Source organism: Pongo abelii, chromosome 5, assembly GCF_028885655.2.
Source record: "Pongo abelii isolate AG06213 chromosome 5, NHGRI_mPonAbe1-v2.0_pri, whole genome shotgun sequence".
Taxonomy (NCBI): Eukaryota; Metazoa; Chordata; class Mammalia; order Primates; family Hominidae; genus Pongo; species Pongo abelii.
Genome location: NC_071990.2, coordinates 138437884 through 138457960, shown reverse-complemented (window position 1 = coordinate 138457960; position 20077 = coordinate 138437884). Strand labels below are relative to the sequence as shown.

General features: G+C 47.1%; 1 protein-coding gene across 1 annotated transcript; it reads right to left on the bottom strand.

Annotated features, from left to right (window-relative positions):
* Window positions 1-13930: 13930 nt before the first annotated feature.
* SLC35D3 (solute carrier family 35 member D3) lies at window positions 13931-17292 on the bottom strand. Its single transcript, XM_002817401.5, has 2 exons — window positions 16726-17292; window positions 13931-15705 (listed from the first exon to the last, which is right to left on the bottom strand). The coding sequence occupies exons 1-2, from the start codon at window positions 17162-17164 to the stop codon at window positions 14894-14896; spliced, it is 1251 nt and encodes a 416-aa protein (XP_002817447.1). The 5' UTR covers window positions 17165-17292; the 3' UTR covers window positions 13931-14893.
* Between the last annotated feature and the right edge of the window lie 2785 nt (window positions 17293-20077).

The window sequence follows — 20077 nt, the reverse complement described above, 5'->3', positions numbered from 1 at the left end:
AATAGAAGTGGCTCCATTGAATAGGCCACTTTAGAATGCCACCTTTGCTATCCTCCCAGAGGTGGACTCTTCCTGCTTCTCCAGTTTGCTCGTCTCCCCAAGGATCCTTTTCCATTACTGAATCTGAAAACAAAATCAAAAAAAGTTTTTTGGCCCTAGCTGTTCAACTTATATAATAATGTCTTGCCCAGGTTTGAGGACAGCCTAATTTTCCAGTAAGAGATTAAGAGCCAACTTAATAAAAAGAAAAGAAGAAACTGGATGTCTGTGCTATTATTTGGTTTTAATATTTTGACAACAATCCAATAGCAGGAAATTCTGGAAGGATTTTCAAAGAGTTACCTGTTTTCAAGCTCTGCCATCGAAGGGTCTATGAATCCCCTTGTAGCAAGTGTTTCATTCATTTTTATGATGAATGTTTTTTGGAAACTAAATTTAGTTTGGGGAAATAGTTTCGGGCTGGGCACAGTGGCTCATGCCTGTAATCCCAGCACTTTGGGAGGATGAGGCAGGAGGATCACTTGAAGCCAGGAGCTTGAGACCAGCCTGGGCAAGATAGCAAGACCTTATCTCTACAGAATTTTAAAAAATAGGTGGGCATAGTGGCACACACCTGTAGTCTCAGCTACTAAAGAGGCTGAGGCCGAAGGATTGCTTAAGCCCAGGAATTGGAGGCTACTGTGAGCTATGATGGTGCCTCTACACTCTAGACTGGATGACAAAGCAAGACACTGTCTCTTAAAAAAAAAAAAAAAAAAAAAAGAAGAAGAAGAAGAAGAAGAAAAAAGAAAGAAAAATTGTTTCAAGAAATCAAAACATGTTTTCAGTGCACCAGAAGGAATTCATGCATTGAGTAAGCACTCACCAAATGCCTACTCACAAGGAATGCAGAGATGAACAAACTCAAGCCCTGCTCCTTGGCAGCTCAGTCTAATGGGACCACAAGCACAGAAACATAAATAAAAATACAACACAGGATGCAAGAACTATGCCAGGTGTTGAATAGACCCTTCTAGATAAGCTAGAGGAAATTGACTAGGCTCTCCAGAAAAACTGTTTAGAATACTTCTGTAAAACAGGCTGGGTGTGGTGGTTTATGCCTGTAATCCCAGCAGTTTGGGAGGCCGAGACGGGAGGATCACTTGAGGTCAGGAGTTCAAGACCAGCCTGGCCAACATGGTGAAACCTCATCTCTACTAAAAATACAAAAATTAGCCGAGTGTGGCGGTGTACGTCTGTAATCCCAGCTACTTGGGAGGCTGAGGCAGGAGAGTCGCTTGAACCTGGAAGGCAGAGGTTGCAGTGAGATCACACCACTGCACTGCAGCCTGGGCAACAGAGCGACACTGTGTCTATAAAAAAAAAAAGTTCTGTAATACAAACTATCTCTTCTATTAGAAGTTCACATTTTAAGCTTTAAAAAAAACAACTGAGATGCACACATCATTCTAAAAAAGTAAAGCATGTGCTCCTGGCTTCCAGTCTTCATACAACTTCCTGCTGATATGACTGAGAACTTAGTAATTCGACTTGCTTCCTATATCAGCGATTAGGCAGTTGTCTTCTAAAGAAGACTTCTTTAATTTTCTTATGGAACCATTAAACTTAAAAATCCTTCTGGACTGGGCATGGTGGCTCATGCCTGTAATCCCAGCACTTTGAGAGGCTGAGGCAGGTGGATCACTTGAAGTCAGGAGTTTGAGACCGGTCTGGCCAACATGGTGAAACCTCATCTCTACTAAAAATACAAAAATTAGTTGGATGTGGTGGCATACACCTGTGATCCCAGCTACTGGGGAGGCTGAGGCAGGAGAACTGCTTGAACCTGGGAGGTGGAGGTTGCAGTGAGCCGAGATCACACCATTGCACTCCAGCCTGGGCAACAGAGCAAACAGGCAACAGAGCAGCCTGGGCTCCTTTGCATTTGAGTCAGCAACCACATACTTTTTTCTCATTGTTTTATAATCCGAGGTTCTCTTGGGCATGACTTAGATTGTGTTGGCACTGGGATGCACACTTTATAACACTGGCTCCCCTGAAAGCATCTTAGATATCGTCAGAGTTACTGACTCCCAGCAAACTCTTAATGCTATCCTTCATAAGACCCCCTTGCTTTCTCCTCATTCACCCTCTTCTAGGACTTCTCACACTCATTTGATTCACTTTCTTGCCATCTCTTTTTTCTTATCTTTTTTTTTTCTCTTTAGGTATTGCCTAACTCTGTTAAGATAGCGCAGCACTAACTTAGTACCCTCTAACGGCTCTGTTAAGACCCACATTCCTCCAAACTTGGATGAGGTTGACCAGTTTCCCAGGATGTCTTCTGCTGTGGGGCCCTGTTAGGGAGACTGCTGGCCTCCAGTGGGTTCAGCCTAATCATTCCTATTTATTAGTTATATTGATTACCACCCCCAGAGGAATGACAGAAATCCTGGCACAGATATTAACTCCAAAATACAGAACAAATTTCATCTGCCAAAAGCTATTTCAAACACTGTTCAAAAGATTAAAGAAAGGCCAGGACAGCTTCACCCTTCATTTTTTGTCTGACCTATTTCTACCTTCCCTGACTGAATTGTTAACAATGTTCTGTATTATTTTTCAAGACAGGCATCCTAGCCAAAAAAAAAAAAGTTTCTTTATGAACATTTTTATTGGATTGAGCCAGGACAAGCCTCCTAAAACTTGCCTGTAGGGAGCTCCTGGGTGCCAGGGGTGCTGGTGAGAGCACTTTTGACTAAGTGAATGTCCAAACACATGCGCCAAGCCTTCCTGCTCCTCTGCATTTTTTTGTTTGTTTGTTTTAAGACAGAGTTTCGCTCTTGTAGCCCAGGCTGGAGTGCAGTGGCGCTATCTTGGCTCACGGCAACCTCCGCCTCCCGGGTTCAAGCGATTCTCCTTCCTCAGCCTCCCAAGTAGCCGGGATTACAGGCACCCACCACACGCCCAGCTAGTTTTTTGTAATTTTAGTAGAGACGAGGGTTCACCATGTTGGCCAGGCTGGTCTTGAACTCCTGATCTCAGGTGATCCACCTGCCTCGGCCTCCCAAAGTGCTGGAATTACAGACATGAGCCACTGCACCCGGCCCTCCTCCACCTTTTATGCAGACTCTACCCAGCCCATTTCTTACCCAGCAGATCTAATTTATAGCATTTGATTTTCTAAGAATGGCACTATAGGCAATTCAGACTTTTCTATCAAGCCATCTTCAAGGGAGCTGTAGTTGCCAATTGAAAGAGAAAACTAAAGTTAGTCTTTGATTTCATGACTTTGATTTCTTTTGTCAAGCAGTCAACTAATATTTATTGAGCGCCAGACCAAATTCCAGGCACAGTGTTGGGCACCAGGGAGTACTGAAGAAGATAAGATAGCAGGAATGCCTGCCTTTGTGAGGTGTACTGTCAGGCCTCTGCCTCCCTTTCTACAATCATCTCTCCATGTGGGTGTGGAATTAAAGAGGACAGTATTTGCTCAAAGTCATTCATCAAATGAAAAAGGCAGTGCTATCCTATGATTACAGCAGTGCTCTGGAGGGCTTAGGTAATATTAGGCAAAGTGAATTTCCCTTTATACCATTGCAATGATAGTAAGTGCATACAGAAATGGCCGCTTACCAAGTCAGTAATAACGTTTATAAAATATATTGCAGATTTTGGAAGACAGCCACTAGGTGAATTGCAAAATGTAAAACTTTTCTCTATTTGCCTACCCAATTCATCTGAAAATTGAATGCTACTCCTTAAGGAAAAACAGAAACTAGCCATTTGAATTGGGTTGCTTATTATGGACTGCTTTATGAGTGTAGCAGTTATTGACAAAAAAGCATAGTCGCCCTCCAGAGAGCCAGCAATCAGCGTGGATGCACTCTACATACAGGCAGGGCTTTTGAATTCCAGTTATGACCTGTGTTAACTCTCACTAATCCAAGGCAGGGATGCTATACAGCAGAGATTCACAACTGGTCGTGTTCTATTAAATTATACAATATATTAGCATTCTAGTCACACCATAATTATATGAAAAGCCAGCCCCAAGACCAACAGCACCCCACATTCATTAAGAGTCTTTGATACAAGGAAACACACACACACACACACACACACACACAGAGACAGACAGACAGACACAGTCTACATGAAGCTGAGTAGCCAAACAAAAATCAACAAATTTGGTCTGCTGCCCAGATATCTTGAAATTTGATGCTCTGCATCAAGCCCCCAAAACATCAAGTTGAATGGGTTTTTACATTTTTTTCTAACTAGGCTTTTTGGCATCAAATGATTGAAATTAAACTTTCTTCCATCACACCAAAAGAGACGGTTGATTCAGAGGCAGGAATGGATCCAACCCATTTGGAATAATATCACATGGAGGGATAAAAACCAATGGCATGCTTTTTTCTAATAAGTAATTGTTCTTTCCGTGGCAACAAGTTTATTTTATGGATTTTTTCAGAACATATCACAGAGGTTAATCCATTGTTACATTCTTGGAAGCTTTGAAGGTCTACCAAAGCTTACATTTAGTTTACATTTAGTTTACATTAAAGGAGGGGTTTGAAAAAATGATGGTTTCTCTCCTTTAGCTTTCATGGTCTCAAATCTTTTCTATGATGAGATAAAAGGAATAGATGACAAATACGCATGCTTTCGATGCCTTTTTTGAATATATCTATTATATTCAATTGACTCTCTGTTGGCATAAACCATGAACTCATCCTTTTTTTTTCTTTTTTTAGGCTAGTCAAGTGAAGTAGTGGGAATGGAGAAGGAGCAAAGAAATCTGTAACTGGTTGTGATTAATTAGTTGTAAACACCACTGCATTCAGGCCACCCCATGAACTAATTCTTATTTGAGTTATAATATAGGATATTGTACTCATCAAAACTATCAACTATTAATAAAATCAATGAAAACATTAAATGATAGCAGCTTACCCTCATATACAGTACTGTGCCTTCCACAGTTCAGTAAATTAAAAGCAAAGTAACGTAGAGGGTACTGGGAGTGTGGAATCTGGGACATGACTGGTTACAAGCTGAGGGCTGGTCAGGATGACGGAGGAAGAAGAAGAAATAGGGCAGGTAGAAGCCCTCAATTACTGTCTCTTTGTCTTTCTCATGAAAGGTGAGGTGACAGTGGATTCGTTAGAATACGGGCCACACAGTTGAACTAAAAAGAACCCTACATATAAAAGCTCAACAGACAAAAGTGTATTTTCTCTCCTAATAGTCTGAAAGCAGGGATGGGGGTAGAATGGTAGAAAGCCTTGCTCAAAGGATGATTCAGGGCCCCAGTTTCTTTCTGTCTATGCTGTGATGTCTGCTGGAGCATTGTCATGGCTGGGCCATTGCCACAGCCACCGTTGGGCTGTGGGACTGGAAAGAAAGGAAGGAAAGGACAAGCAGGTATCTTTTTTTTCTAAAGTGGCTTTATTAAGATAGAATTCCCATACCATACAATTCATCCATTTAAAGTGTACAAGTCAACAGATTTTAGTATTACATTATTAATATTTTTAACTGTGGTAAAATATATGTAACACAAATTTTGTCATTTTAACCATTTTTAAGTGTACAATTCAGTGGCAGTAATTACATCTACAGTGCTGTACAACCATCACTACTATCTATTTCCAAAACTTTTCATCAACAGGCAGTTTTAAACAAGTGATACGGATGTTGTCCATGTTCCTTCCCTTCTGCTTCCCATTGCTGCTTGTACCTGAATAAATCTGGAGTTCTGAGTGCAAGGAAGAATTGGTGGGTGGAGGGCGGGGGGGTGACAAATGGGCAGACAACCAACTTTGCATTGGTTGTAACATTTTCCAGGGTAAGTCTCCACTCAGCATATGAGTTTTGCATAGTGGGACGGAAAAGGGGTGATGTTTTAATAACAATGACTTTTCCACATTCCGGGAAGTGATGAAGAATTATGTCGGAGAATGTCTGTTCTTTAGTTTTAGAGAACACTGTTATAGCCTTTCTGGTTTCTTCTTGAGAAAATGAAGAACTGGGGTCCTTGAGTCTAGAGTAAGAGTAATTATGAAAAAATCTGTTCTAATTTACAGAGGGCCCAGTCACATAGCAGCAGGCAGGGCCCAAGGAGGGAGGACCAAGAAACTCCAAGCAGAGACTTCTGACATTAGCTTTCACGTTTTCCTTTTCTACATTGAGATGCCCTTATAGTGGTGGCATCAAGCATTCAGTAAATCTTGTCAACTGTATCCCAATGCCAGCTTTGCTCTGCAATGCTTTGGGTAAAAACAGGAGTGCAGGAGTAGGTTAAGAAAAGCAGGCTGAAAAAACAATTTAGGATACCAAGAAATGATCAGTCCATATAGGCAGATCCATGGAGACAGAAAGTAGGTAGTAATTGCTAGGGGCTGGAGGATTGGGAAGAAATGGGTAGTGACTTCCAATGGGTATAGGGTTTTTTATTTTTTGAGGTGAAGGAAATGTTCTAAAATTAGACAGTAGTGATGGTTGCACAACTCTGTAAATATACTGAAGATCACTAGTTGTACACTTAAATCAGGCAAATTTTATGGTCTCTAAATTATATTTCAATTACTTTTTTTTTTTTATTTTTAAAAATAGAGACAAGGTCTCATTATGTTGCCTGGGCTGGTCTCAAACCCCTGGGCTCAAGTGATCCTCCCACCTCAGCCTCCCAAAGTGCTGGGATTACAGGTGTGAGCCACCATGCCCAGCCTCAATGAAGCTGTTTTTTTTAAAAAGTGATCATCAGCACAACAGCCTGGAGCAGGAAGTAACCAGCAGCACTGAGCTATGCTGCTAAGATAGGGCAGTGGTGCTCAATGACTCCTTTGAAATCCTAGTGCAGGTCTGTGCTTTCCAAGGTTATATAAGGTGAAGGAATAGGTTATATTATTTGAATATTAAAGGAGATATTGACTCAAAAGTTTGGATAGCTTGGGGCTATTGGTTATAATAACAATTGAGACCTTTCTCTACTCTGCTGTTCATGGTCCCTCAACTGCTTTCTTGGTTCCTAAGCTCTCACAAACAGAAAACTACACACACACACACACACACACACACACACCACGTTGCTTCTAATAGCGTTGTATCCTCTTCCCTTCTGAGGACAGCAGAAAGGAGTGAATGCTAGAGCCAGGATCCTCATGGAGCTGCACAACTAACAAGCCCTGGAACTCCCTACTGCCACTTCCACCTCCAGCTTTACGATATCAGGCTGAATGCTTCTCACTGAGAGGCAGAATGGCACGGTGGGGAAACATGGGCCCTGAAACCAGATTACCAGGGTTCATGTCAAATCCCAGACCTACAAGTTACTAGCTGTAACACCTAGGGCAAGTTATGTATCCCCTCCATACTTCAGTTTACCCCTTGAATGATCGGGCTAATATTCATACCAACATATAGGAATGCTGTGAGAATAAAATGAATTTGTAAATATAAAACATTTAGAACTGAACCTAGCAAATAGCAGGCATACTAATAATAAGCACTGGGTATTATTGGTATTATTATTATATTATTTATAGTAGTATGCAATTTATAATATTCTGCAATCTCCAGTGAATTTGTGAAGCATAAACATAGGAATCAGTTGACTTTTGCAAATTGAAGAGGAAGAGAGTAGGTAAACTCATGGGTTATTTAGGACTTATGGGTGGTACATGCTAGACAGTGATTTGCAAGAGACCAAAGAGGCCTATCTAGTCCCTAGTTGGGTGCAAGGGACAATGGGGAGCCAGCTTGTGCTTTGCTCACATCCCTGGAGAAAATCAGAACCAAAAACAAACAATAACTTTCTTTTGGTCCTCTACCCAACCCTGCTTGATAAGAGCCATTAATTTATGTTTGTGTCACTTGGGACTCTTTGGGTTGCAAGTATCAGGGGTCCCAAATCAAAATGGCTCAAGCAATTAACAACAACAACAAAGACTTTGTTTTATGTAACTGACAATCTGAGGAAAAGTGCAAACTCAGGGTGAAAGTCAGCTTAATACCAGGGCCAATTAAGATCACTAAGACTCAGTCTCCCCAGAAACCCGCACTCCACCCCATTCACCTTTCTGTGTTGTTTCCTTCCTATTACATCTTTTCCTTGCGGCAAGATGGCAACAGCACCTCTGCTTCACCCTACTCCATTCTCCTATGTACAAATCCAGTGAGAAAAAAAAAAATGCAACCTAATTAAGTCTTGCCGAATGCATCCTTGCACTTCATTGGCTCTGACCAGGTCCCATGACTGTCACTGAACTAACCTTGGTAGCCAAGTGGAGGACATACTTTGGATTGGCTGGAATCTCATTCTGAGGGTGCAGGGATGGAGTCAACACCATATGAACCACCTGAGCTCAGAGTGGGAAGGGGATGGTTTCCCAGGAGGGATTTGGGATTCTGTTTTATGGGTTGTGTGTCTTGGTATTCTGTTATACTCTGCTCTGCTCACAGGCTCTCTTCCAAACCCTACTGTTTTATCTTAGAAGCAGGACAAAGCTGACAGGGAGAGAAATATTTCAGAATTAGAAGTACTTGTGATGTATGTAAGGAGGAGGGGACATAGCCAGGGAGAGGGTACTGTTTCAGTAGATGCTGTGATGAAGTCCATCCTGGCAGATCTAACATGGTTTCTAGAGACTAAAGCAACAGATGAGTCAGGCTAGCAGTCATCACTGGGAAATTAACATGAAAAGTACAAGAGTCAGAGAAGATGGTTGAAACATGGTAAAAGAAAATCCAGAAGTGGAAGAGGCTTGTGTTATGCAGAAGTGAAGCACTCCAAGAAGGAGAAGGGGTAATTGATACTAATTACAGCTGTCGCGGCACACCAATCTTAATATGCGTGGACTCTTGCTCACAATGCACTTGGATTTGAATGTTACCCACATGCATATGTCACCATGGCTGAATGCAGAAGTGGCCAACACTCAACATGCGGTATGGGAAGGCGGGAGTTACAAGAACGGCCAGTAGCTTTGGGCACTTTTGTTTTCTCTTGGGAGCTTCCTTAGGAACGTCTAGGTTCCCTTCACAACTTCTGTTTTTAGAGAAATTGAGCAGACTTTTCAAAAGTCTTCACCCAGGACTTCTGGTTACAGCTCCAATATATGAAGAACTTAGAAGTGGTTTACTTCCATCCTTATGATAAGAAAAAAGATGAACAAAAACTGAAAATCAATGACATTTCTTGGACCAATCAGAGAACTGAGGTCATGGGGCAAATTGCCACCCCTAAACCTGGAGAGAGGTAAATCCAGAAAGTTTATAGCTGAGATCTCCTTACCTGGAGCAGAGGCCACTGGGGCCATTGGTCAAAAAAATGGTAATTTTGATAAATTTCTGGAGTCTGAATATGGACTATCAAGAGAAGGAGAAATTCCTGGGGATCACGTTTTCATGGGCCTGACCTCCAGGAGCCCCACAGGTGGTGGAGAGCTGAGAAGGCACCCCTTACCCTTTTGATGGGGGAGGGGAGAGTAATCACTGTGATTACCAGAGCACTCCCCATGACAATACCGGGGCCAATTTTACTAAGACTCGGCTGGGCGCGGTGGCTCATGCCTGTAATCCCAGCACTTTGGGAGGCTGAAGCAGGTGGATCACCTGAGGTCAGGAGTTCGAGACCAGCCTGGCCAACATGGTGAAACCTCATCTCTACTAAAAATACAAAAATTAGCTAGGCGTGGTGGCGGGCGGCTGTAATCCCAGCTATTCGGGAGCCTGTGGCAGGAGAATGGCTTGAACCCGGGAGGCGGAGGTTGCAGTGAGCTGAGATCACGCCACTGCACTCCAGCCCGGGTGACAGAGTGAGATTCCATCTCAAAAAAAAAAAAAAAAAAGAAAGATTACTAAGACTCATGCTAGTGACTCCCAGGGTCAAAGGCTCACCAGAGCCTTATCCCACCTGGGGAAAGGGCATCTCTCCCATTCTAGGCTCCTCTAGCCTTCCTGTCTCACGTAAGGAGAGGGGGAAACAAGCCAGCAAACACTTGTGAAGCTCAGAGACTAGGGACACAGGCCCACTGAAAGGCTGAAGTTTAATAAAATTGCAGACCACTTCCCCTCCCCCACACCTTACCACCACACCCACAGTGGATTCCAGCTGAAAGAGTGGCAATGTGCCTAGCTCTAAGGAAGGAGGACTTCTCAGGGAAGCTCAAAGACAACAGGGAGACAAAAACAAGGACATTAGAGGAAGTTAGTAGCCTCTGGCACCTACAGTCACAGCAAACATTCAACAGAACCTGACTTCTAGCCAGATTAGCATGAAAATTCACACTAGAGGCCTGTTTGCCTCAGTTTATATTTTCTAATACAGCATGTAACTGCCAATTAAAAAAACTATAAGGCATGCTAAATAGGTGAGGAAAAAACACATCTGAAGAGACAAAGCAAGTGTCAGAACTAGATTGGATATAACACAGTTCTGGAATTATCAGATGGGGAATTTAAAATAACTGTGATTAATATGATCAGGGCTCTAATGGAAAAAGCAGACACATCCAAGAGCAGATAGGTAATATAAACAGAGAGAAGAAAAACTAAGAATCAAAAGGAAATGCTAGAAGTTAACAATGACACTGTGACAGAAATGAAGAATGCCTTTGATGGGCTCGTCCAAAGACTGAACACAGCCAAAGAGACAATCAGTGAGCTTGAACATAGGTCAATAGAAAGTTCCCAAACTGAAATGCAAAAAAGTTTTCAGTCAGTTAAGGACTTAAGAGTTTCACCCACTTTTGTCTTCGTGAAGTATTGCTATTAGGTGCTTAGACCACTGTGTCCTCTGACAATGAGTGATTGCTTTTGTAGGACTGCTGGTCTTACAAGAGTTCAGGTCAGTGCTCAGCTCTGCTCAGCAACCCCGGTAACATACATGCATCCTCTCACCTACACAGTTCTGGCAGTCATTGCCTCATTGTTTCTTTATTATTTATTTATCTATTTATTTATTAAGACAGAGTCTCACTCTGTTGCCCAGGCTGGAGTGCAGTGGCACGATCTCGGCTCACTGTAAGCTCCACCTCCCAGGTTCACGCCATTCTCTTGCCTCAGCCTCCTGAGTAGCTGGGACTACAGGCGCCCGCCAACATGCCTGGCTAATTTTTTGTATTTTTAGTAGAGACAGGGTTTCACCGTGTTAGCCAGGATGGTCTCGATCTCCTGACCTCATGATCCGCCCGTCTCGGCCTCCCAAAGTGCTGGGATTACAGGCATGAGCCACCGCTCCTGGCCTATTTATTTATTTTTGAGATAAGGTCTTACTCTGTCACCCAGGCTGGAGTGCAGTGGCATGATCATGGCTCACTGCAGCCTCAACCTTCCTGGGCTCAGGTGATCCCCCAACCTCAGCCTCCCAGGTAGATGGGATGATAAGCACACACCACTACACCTGGCTAATTTTTTTGTATTTTTTGTAGAGGCAGGGTTTCGCCATATTGCTCAGGCTGGTCCTGAACTCCTGGGCTCAAGTGATCTGCCCACCTCAGCCTCCCAAAGTGTTGGGATTACAAGTGTCAGCCACTGTGCCTGGCCATTCCCCAGTGTTTCTGATTGATCTATTTCTCAATAATCGAAAGCTAGGCCCAGGCACAGTGGTTCATGCCTGTAATTCTAATGCTTTAGGAGGCTGAGGTGAGAGGATTGCTTGAGACCAGGAGTTCGAGATCAGCCTGGGCAACATGGTGAGACTTCATCTCTATAAAAAAAATTTTTTAATTGGCCAGGCATGATGGCATGCAGCTATAGTCCCAGCTACTCGGGAGGCTGAGGTGGGAGGATCACTTGAGCCCGGGAGTTTGAGGCTACAGTGAACTATGATTGCACCACTGCACTACAGCCTGGGTGACAGAGCAAGACCTTGTCTCAGTAAAATAAAATAAGGCTAGACAGCATTTAGGGGGAGGGGGCCAGCAACAGGCCCAGCGTTGAGAAGGTCTGTCTGACATTATGCTGTGTTTTAGAGACAGATTCCAGTTGGGAAGTGACAGGTAAGCATGAGGCTGGGCCTCAGCCATGAAGAATTGATATAGGAACATGTTGTCGAAGTGGGGGCCCAGTTGGGTACCAGGTAGGGGTGTAATCTCAGAAACAAGGGAGAATCCAAGTTGTCAGAATGGGATAGACTGACAAAGACTGGATCAGTCTAGCAACAATGATGAGTGACTTCCAGTGGAGTCCCACCCATATGGATATCCTGGAGCTCCTCAGAAGCCCCCTGCCTGCTTGATGCAAGGCCCTACCAGAGCCCGAAGGTCAGGGTGGACCAGAGTCTTGGATTGCCTCCAGTACTACTGACAGTGGAGGAAGGATTACTTTTATGTGTCAACTTGGCTAGGCTGTGGTACCCAGCTGTTTGGTCAAATAGCAGTCTAGATGTTGCTGCGAAGACATTCGTCAGATGCATCATCCAATTAGTTGAAGGCCTACAGACCAAAGAGCGAGGTTTCCAGAAGTAGCAACATCAATTCTGCCTCAAGACTGCAACATAGAAACCCTGCCTGAGTCTCCCACCTGCCAGCATGGCCTACAGACTTCAGACTGCCCTATCATTACCACTTACTTAAAATCTCACCCTCTTATGGGTTCTGTTTCTCTAGAGAAGTCAAATACGGTGTCTCTACAAGTTCATTGACAGGAAAGAGTTAATCCTTTTGCTATAAATGTAAACTCACAATTTTTAACCAAAGGACATTTTTTTTTTTCAGTGAAAAACAATCATTCCACTTATCTGGCAGTGATAGCCACAAGAAATATACACTTCATCCAACTTTGCTGCTTTTCATTAATTCTCAGCTTTATATAGTTGCAACGCGATGTTGCCCTTTGGCATGTTAGCATTAAAATTAACACTTATTTTTGAAGAAGTCATCATAACCCTGGCAAACCATTTCTAACTGCAGTATGTGAGGTCTCCTGCATCTTAAATGGCTTGTGGTGGCACCTCTGGAAATAGTCAATTGCCTGTGGAAACCAGCAAACCAGGGCCAATCACAAACCACAATTACACTTGCTCAGCCGCTTGTGGAGCCAAACTGATGGAGCTGAAACTTCATTTTTGCTTCTGCTTTTTGCTTTGATTTGATTTTTAGAAAAGAAAGAAAAATATAAGATGCTACTATCTGAGAATCTCAGCAACATGCTGGCAGATCTCAGTGCCCCCTCACTGTCAAAGTATCTCTCCTGCCTGGAGCTCACAGACGGCTTCCTCCTTGGTGGACATGACCATTTATTACTTCTCAGACTCCATGTTAACTGAAGTCTGGTGTGGATGGCTTTCGTACCTCAGTGCGATGGAGTGTTTTATAATTTTCTGTTTGTTTGTTTGTTTGTCCTGTTACCAGGCTGTAGAGCAGTGGCGCAATCTTGGCTCACTGCAACCTCCACCTCCCAGGTTCAAGCGATTCTCCTGCCTCAGCCTCCCGAGTAGCTGGGACTACAGGCGCGTGCCACCACACCCTGTTTGTTTGTTTTTGAGACAGGGTCTTGCTCTGTTGCCCAGGCTGTAGAGTAGTGACACAATCAGAACTCATTGCAGCCTTGACTTCCCTGGCTCAGGTGATCATCCTACCACAGCCTCCTGAGTAGCTGGGACTACAGGTGCACACCACAACGCTTGGCTAATTTTTGGTATTTTTTGCAGAGATGGGGTTTTGCTACGTTGCTCGGGCTTGCTTGAACTCCTGAGCTCAGGCCATTTGCTTGCCTTGGCCTCCCAAAGTGCTGGGATTACAGGCATGAGCCATTGTACCACACCATTAACAGCTTCCTTCACTGGAAGATGTGTTTCTGTTTTTGTTGTTATGTCAAACCAAACAGCTTTGTTAATTTAGGAAGTTTCCAATGGTGCGGCCCCTACACACCAGATACCATGACCACACATTGGAGGCAAACACAAACAACTATACAGCAACAATAGAACATGTGTCTAAAATAAATTTCTAACAATGTATCTTTTAATAGTTAGACTCATACTTTATTTTGACAAATTTAAGATAGAAAAATATCATAATGTGAATATAGCAGTTGCTCTTTTTGTAACATGGTTTGGGATGTGCAGTGCAACTTGAAAGGACTTGCTTTACAGGTGGTCCCTCTTCTGGCTGGGTTTCAGTTAATTCTGAATTATGTTCCAGCCATTGCATTTGCTTGAAAGAATATTGGACACAGTAAAAAAAAGAACAGGTCTGGCATTCAATAATAAATATTGTAAAGCAATGAACCAAAACAACTTTTAAAATAATTACTAAAAGCAAACTTCAAACTTCATGATTAAAGCTAAGAACTCATATTTTCAAAATAGCTTTAACAGTTTCTATCAATATATAATACAATAATAGAACACTTATTTTTAAAAAACAAGTAGTAGAATCAGAGTAAATATGATATTTCAGATGACTATAAACAGTAAACATCAATTCAATATATTTATATATCATTTCAGCAATATACTCTTTGCCCAGCTGGCGATAAAAACTGTAGTTCTATCATCAAAAAATGCATCCCTGAATGTCATCTTTGAACTTACTAAGTGCTGTCATCCTTTCTACACTCCATCTTTGGAGGGGGTGGCTTAGGGACTCTTGGTACATGCAGATATTTAGTTATGGTTATAATGACAAAAAGTAAATGTGCCAGGAGTCTGAAGCAGAAACGTTGCCTTACTTTGTTAAGTAGCTTCACATTCTTTTGTCTCCGTGATGCCTCAGGTGAAGTCACACTAAATAATTCACACAGGTGCTAATTTTGTTGCTCTGTGTCAGTACCTTTCAGCTTCTTTCTTTTCTTCCCTTTCCCACTCCTCAAAGAATAAAACGGGGAGGCCTCTCATTAAAACATGTCATTTCTAACATATAAAATAAGTGTATGCACATAGGTACGTACATGCACCTCCTTCTCAAGGACTGGGTAACTCCTCGTTTTCTATCAGATAATCCTTCTTCATATACCTGGTTCCCCTAACCAACCTCCATACCTCGAGGTAAGCATCTTTTAACGACCTCCTGCTCCCTTCTTCAGAGCTCCCAGCCACCAGCGGGACTCCTCGGGGGCTGCCCCTGAACTCTTGCCTGCTCTGCTGAGCGGGGCCACCTGCTGCCTCCCCACCTTCTGACCGGCCATTTCCTCCCTCCCCGGGCAGCTCCTCCATCACGAATGGCAGCTGGTCTCCACTTAGCTGCGCCTCCTCTCCCCGGGGCTGGGCCTCCAGGTCCTCGTAGTTGCTTTGCTTTCTGGTCTCCATGAACTTGGCCACACAGTAAATTATGGAGCCCAGGGTGTTCACCACCACGCCAGCAATGAACAGAGAGGTGGGCTCCACGTCGCTGAAGGCCACCATGCCCACTGTGATGGTGGCGATGCTCTTCACCACGCCCACGAAGCTGGTGGTCACGGCCGAGTTGATGTAGGTGCAGTGCAGCGTGGTGAAGTTCATGGCGCAGCCGATCAGGATGCAGGCCACGAAGATGCAGACCATGGCGGGGTCCTTCCAGCCCGGGAAGGTCCAGGCGTGGATGGAGTCGGTGCTGGCGAAGGAGCAGATAACCAGCAGCGGGGTGGCAGAGACGGCGATGACGTACTGCGCGGTGAGCGGCCCGTGCTCGGTGTCTGCGCTGGCCTTCTGGATGAGCACCAGGTAGGCAGCGTGCACCAGCACCGCCAGCACTCCCGTGACGTACCCGATGGGGTCGCCCGTCAGGTCGCCGGCTCCTGCGGCGCACGAGGAGGACGGCCGAGCCCGGGCGGGAAGGAAAAAGAGAGAAGACAGCAGGTTGGCGTGGGCGGGGACCCACGGGGAAAACGCGTCGGGTAGGAAAAGAGACTGGGTTCGCGCCCCAGCTCTGCCCACCGGATTCCTGAGTGACAGACGCCCGCAGTCCCTCGGCCACACGTGTCAAATGCGACAGCCAAACTCAGTCAGTGCTCAGCGCGCCTTCCCGCCATATCCCCGGGTCACCCCATCTTCCCCTGTCCACGACAAAGGCCCCGGAGAGCGCAGATGCCCTCGGGGCAGGTGCTGTGGCTTCCCCGAGCTGGCACCGAGGTCACTCGGGCTCGTGGTACCTGCACCCCGGAGCCCCTGTCCCGTGGGGCACCAAAAGGAGAGGGAGCCCCAGCCAGTGGCCTCTAACCCGGAGCGGGCCAGGCGCGGGGGAGAACGCCTGTCCTGGCCCCCAGTGAAGCTTCCCCCTGCCCAGGCTCTCGTCTCGCTCAGCACCTGGGTTGTCTGCCTCAGGGCCGCAGCCCCCTGCGCAGCACGAGACACCCCGCAGTAGCCCCGGGAACCTAAACTTCGCCCCCATCCCCCACCTCCATTCCAGCCCCTCGTGACCCAAGGAAGTTCACGGCCCCCTCCTTCCGGCTTGGTCCAGGCTTGGAGGACTCCAGCTCCCAGGCTCAGGAGGCCCTCCCACCTCTCCCGGAGAATGGGGTGACAGGGGAAGAACAGGAGAGGGGGCGACAGGAAGGGCGATGCCGGGTGAAGCAGGGGCGAGGGTCGGAAGCCAGGACATTAGGGGGGCAGGGGGACTTGGTGGGGCGCTGGGGAGCTCTCTGGGTCTCGGAAGTCCCTTTTGCGAGCTGAGCGACCACTCTCAAAGCTCTCCGCCTCTCTCTGCCTCAGTCTCCCCATCTGGAAGTGAGGTCGTTGCACTCAGTGATCCCCGCGGTCTCTGCCCGACGGAGCGGGGTGGGTGGGGTCGGCTGGGGGTCGGCGCGGGGCCCGCTCACCTGCCAGGGCGGCGCCGCAGGTGGTGATGAGCACCGCCGCCAGCACCCCTGGCGAGGGCGCGCCGTTCTTGAGCACGAGGACGCCGATGAGCATGGTGACCAGGGGCAGGCAGCGCTTGAAGACCACGTACATGGGCAGGCTGAGGCCGCGCAGGGACCACAGCGTGAGGCTGGACTGCAGCGTGGAGAGCACCGCGACCGCCGCGAAGGAGCGCGCCAGGCTCAGACCGAAGGGGGGCACGGCGATGAGCCCGAGGCGCCGCAGCAGCTCCAGGCTCAGCGCCGCCGTGGAGCTGGTCAGGCACTGCACCAGGGTCAGGAAGGAGAACTGGTAGCGGCTGATGAGGAACTTGAGCAAGATGTTGAGGGAGCCCGAGAAGACCCCGTGCGCGATGGCCACCGAGATGCCCAGCACGCGGCCCCGGCACAGCTGCCGCATCGCGCCGGCCTCGCCGCACCCAGCGGTGGTGGAGCTCCGCGACCTGCGCGCGAGGAGCCGGGAGGAGCGGAGTGAGGGCGGCGGGGGCGCCCGCCCAACGCGGCGGCGAAGGGCAGGGGGCGCCGGCTCGGCTGCAGAGGGCAGCTCTGGCCAGGCGTTCTCGCGGTTCGGCAGCTCTGCGTCCGACTGCCCCGCAGCTCCGGGGAGGCAGTGACGAGGGCGGGGGACTCCGAAAAGTGGCAGAGGTGGCGGGGGGGGGGGGGCCGGTCTGAGAGGAGTGGCGGGAATCCTAGCGACAGCTATTTGTAAGTGGGTGATGAGCCGCGGTGGGTTGTGTCCCGCGCGGTTTCACCGTCAGGGAAGACGCTCTGCGGAGGGAAGCGGGAGGCTGGGCGCCCCGGGGCGGCTGCCGCAGGGCGGGACGGGGGCTCTTGGGGCGCGGCGCCCGTCTCCCCCAACAGAGCCAGAGGCTCTCGCTTGCCCCTTCCTCCCGGCCGAGGGGCTTGGGTTGGAGGGATCGGGACACAGCTAAAGATTTTAGAAACAGCGCATCAGGATCGAGCGCCGTTTATTGGTCGCAACAAGTGACGGCGCCCCCAGCCCCCTCGCCCCGGCGCTACAGCGGCTTTTTCCACCCACTGTCCCTCCCGGTGCAGCGGAGGGACCTCGTCCAGCTGCCCGCCAGGGAAGCGAAAACCGTCGGTGCCGGCGGGCCCCCGAAGCTCCCTATCCCGGCGCCGACGCCCGGGCATCGGAGGAGGAACCCGCGGCCCGGGGCGCTGTCCAGGGGGTGCCTCGGAGCCCGGAAGCTGGCTCCTTCCGGTGCCAGGCCACGCGCACCGCTCTCCGCGCGCCTTCCAGAGAGGGTCCCGGGATTATGCGCGCGGCTCCGGGGAAGCTTTCAGGGGGTTCAGTGGTCTCGCCCAGCAGCGGGGCCTGGTGGCGGGGACACACATTCGAATTGAGGCAAGATGAAAATAAGCAAACGCGCAGAAACGAAGTCACTACCGCGAGTAGCCACCACTAGGAACCGAGGAGCTCGGGGGCGACGCTTCCCGAAGCGTGGGAGGGGAGGCTGGCTGCGCTCGCAGAATGGGGGAGTAGAGTGGGAGGGGGCGGGAAGCCGGGGCCCCTCACCCTGCAGGGAGACTCCGCGTAGCGTTCTCCGGATCCCAGGGAACGGATCCCAGGGAACCCTCACCCTGCGGGACCGTCGTGGGTTGCTTTCCGAAGCAGGACAAACGGGAGGCGGAGGGCGGGGAGAGTCACCACCTCCCTGGGCCAGGGTTCACACCTTTGCACCGCAGGACTTGTGAACTGTGTGTTTCCTATATGACTAAGAGAAAAAGGGAATTCTAATTTTGGAGAGGGAGTAAGGCTTCGGTAACTCTTTGTTCTGAATTCAGTTCCCTGGAAAGTAACTCGCGCGGACCTGTAGTTAAGTCAGCAGCAGCCAAGGGTTTCGCTCAGCCGAGGTAACCGTTAAGCGCCAGACAGTTTGGTTTTCAGGCGATCTGAAATTTGTGGCCTTGGCCAGGGTTTGGCTATAAGGGAAAGGTTCGAGATCGCTGAGCTCCAGCACCCCTTTCGTTCACCGCCAGCAGTTTATTTCTCTCAGCCCCGGGAATCGCAACCTCCTAACCTTTTAACGCTGCATCACGTTGCCTTAATAGACAGGATCCATTTCTCTCGCGGTTCTTCTGTTTTCTGCCTCTTACTTCCACCTCTGTGCTGAACGCGACACTTCAGCCAAAGTGTTGAAGTCGTGATTTACCGCAACAGGGGAAGGAAAAAAAATTACAGCAGGGATCAGCAGCATCACAGCTGCCCTTCATTTGTGCCAGCATTTGGGGCTCTGGATGCTCACTTTGGTGAGCTCTAGAGAGCTCGGTGTCAACCAGTCCACCAGCTCATGTGTCCGGTGCCTAGGAGGACCACCTCCCTGCTCCCGACAGGTGGGCACTCAAAAAAAGTTTGTGAATGGCCCAGGGTGCCAACTTTCCAGGAATAGCTGGAAAGCATTATACTGAAACACGTGCTTCCGGTTCTCTGGGGAGCCCTTTGTTTTTGTTGCTAAAACTTGTGGTTACACACTATTGGCTGTTTAAGTGACTCTGTTTTTGTAGAGTTAATGTTATTTAGGAAATAATGAAGTCCGAAGCACCAGTTCAAATTATGTGTGTGTGGTATAACTGTATATTCAAAATATATTGATTAAAAACTCTGAAAATTAACTTTTTACAGACATCAGCAAATAACAGATTTCTGCTTCTACAGACTATTCCAGTGAAAGTATGGCTGCTTTAAGCCATCCTAAGTGCATATTATTAATATAAAGAAGTGGCTGCACAGACCTACTTCTGGAATGATTCATTTCTGCCCGCAATTATAATTGCATCCATTTGTGATACTAACATTAGGTAAAAGATTTGGGGCCGATTCAGCTATCTTACTCTTCTCATTTAGGCAAGACAATTTAGCTTAATATTTGAAACCTACATAAAACCGCACATTTTCTCCACTTTGTTGCATGTAATTCTTTTGGAAAGAAAAAAACCTTAACCCCCATCTCCCACAAAACCAGATACTAGATGAGCTCCTTTTAAAAATTGTGAAAAATTAAGAATACCATGTTTAGCAAGGTTAAATGATCTAGATGAACAAAAATGTAGATCTAAAGGTCAAATAGCTATTTGACCTATTGGTATCAGGGTACCAAGGGTCTAGACTCAAGCATATCACCTTTGGAGCTACTTAATATATATTAATGACATTAAATAAATCCTTGTTTATCCATTCATTCAACAAACATATAGTACAAGTATTTTGTGCTAGGTATTCTGTTAGCCACAGAGGACTCAAAGATGAACACAGCGCCTTCGTCCTTAGCAACAGTGGGATTGTGTGGCAGAA

Excerpts from the sequence above, each read along its gene's own strand:
- SLC35D3 (XM_002817401.5), bottom strand. The coding sequence starts at position 17,164 with ATGCGGCAGCTGTGCCGGGGCCGCGTGCTGGGCATCTCGGTGGCCATC. Across the intron at positions 15,706-16,725 it reads CTGCGGCGCCGCCCTGGCAG|GAGCCGGCGACCTGACGGGC; the intron begins GTGAGCGGGCCC and ends CGTGCGCCGCAG.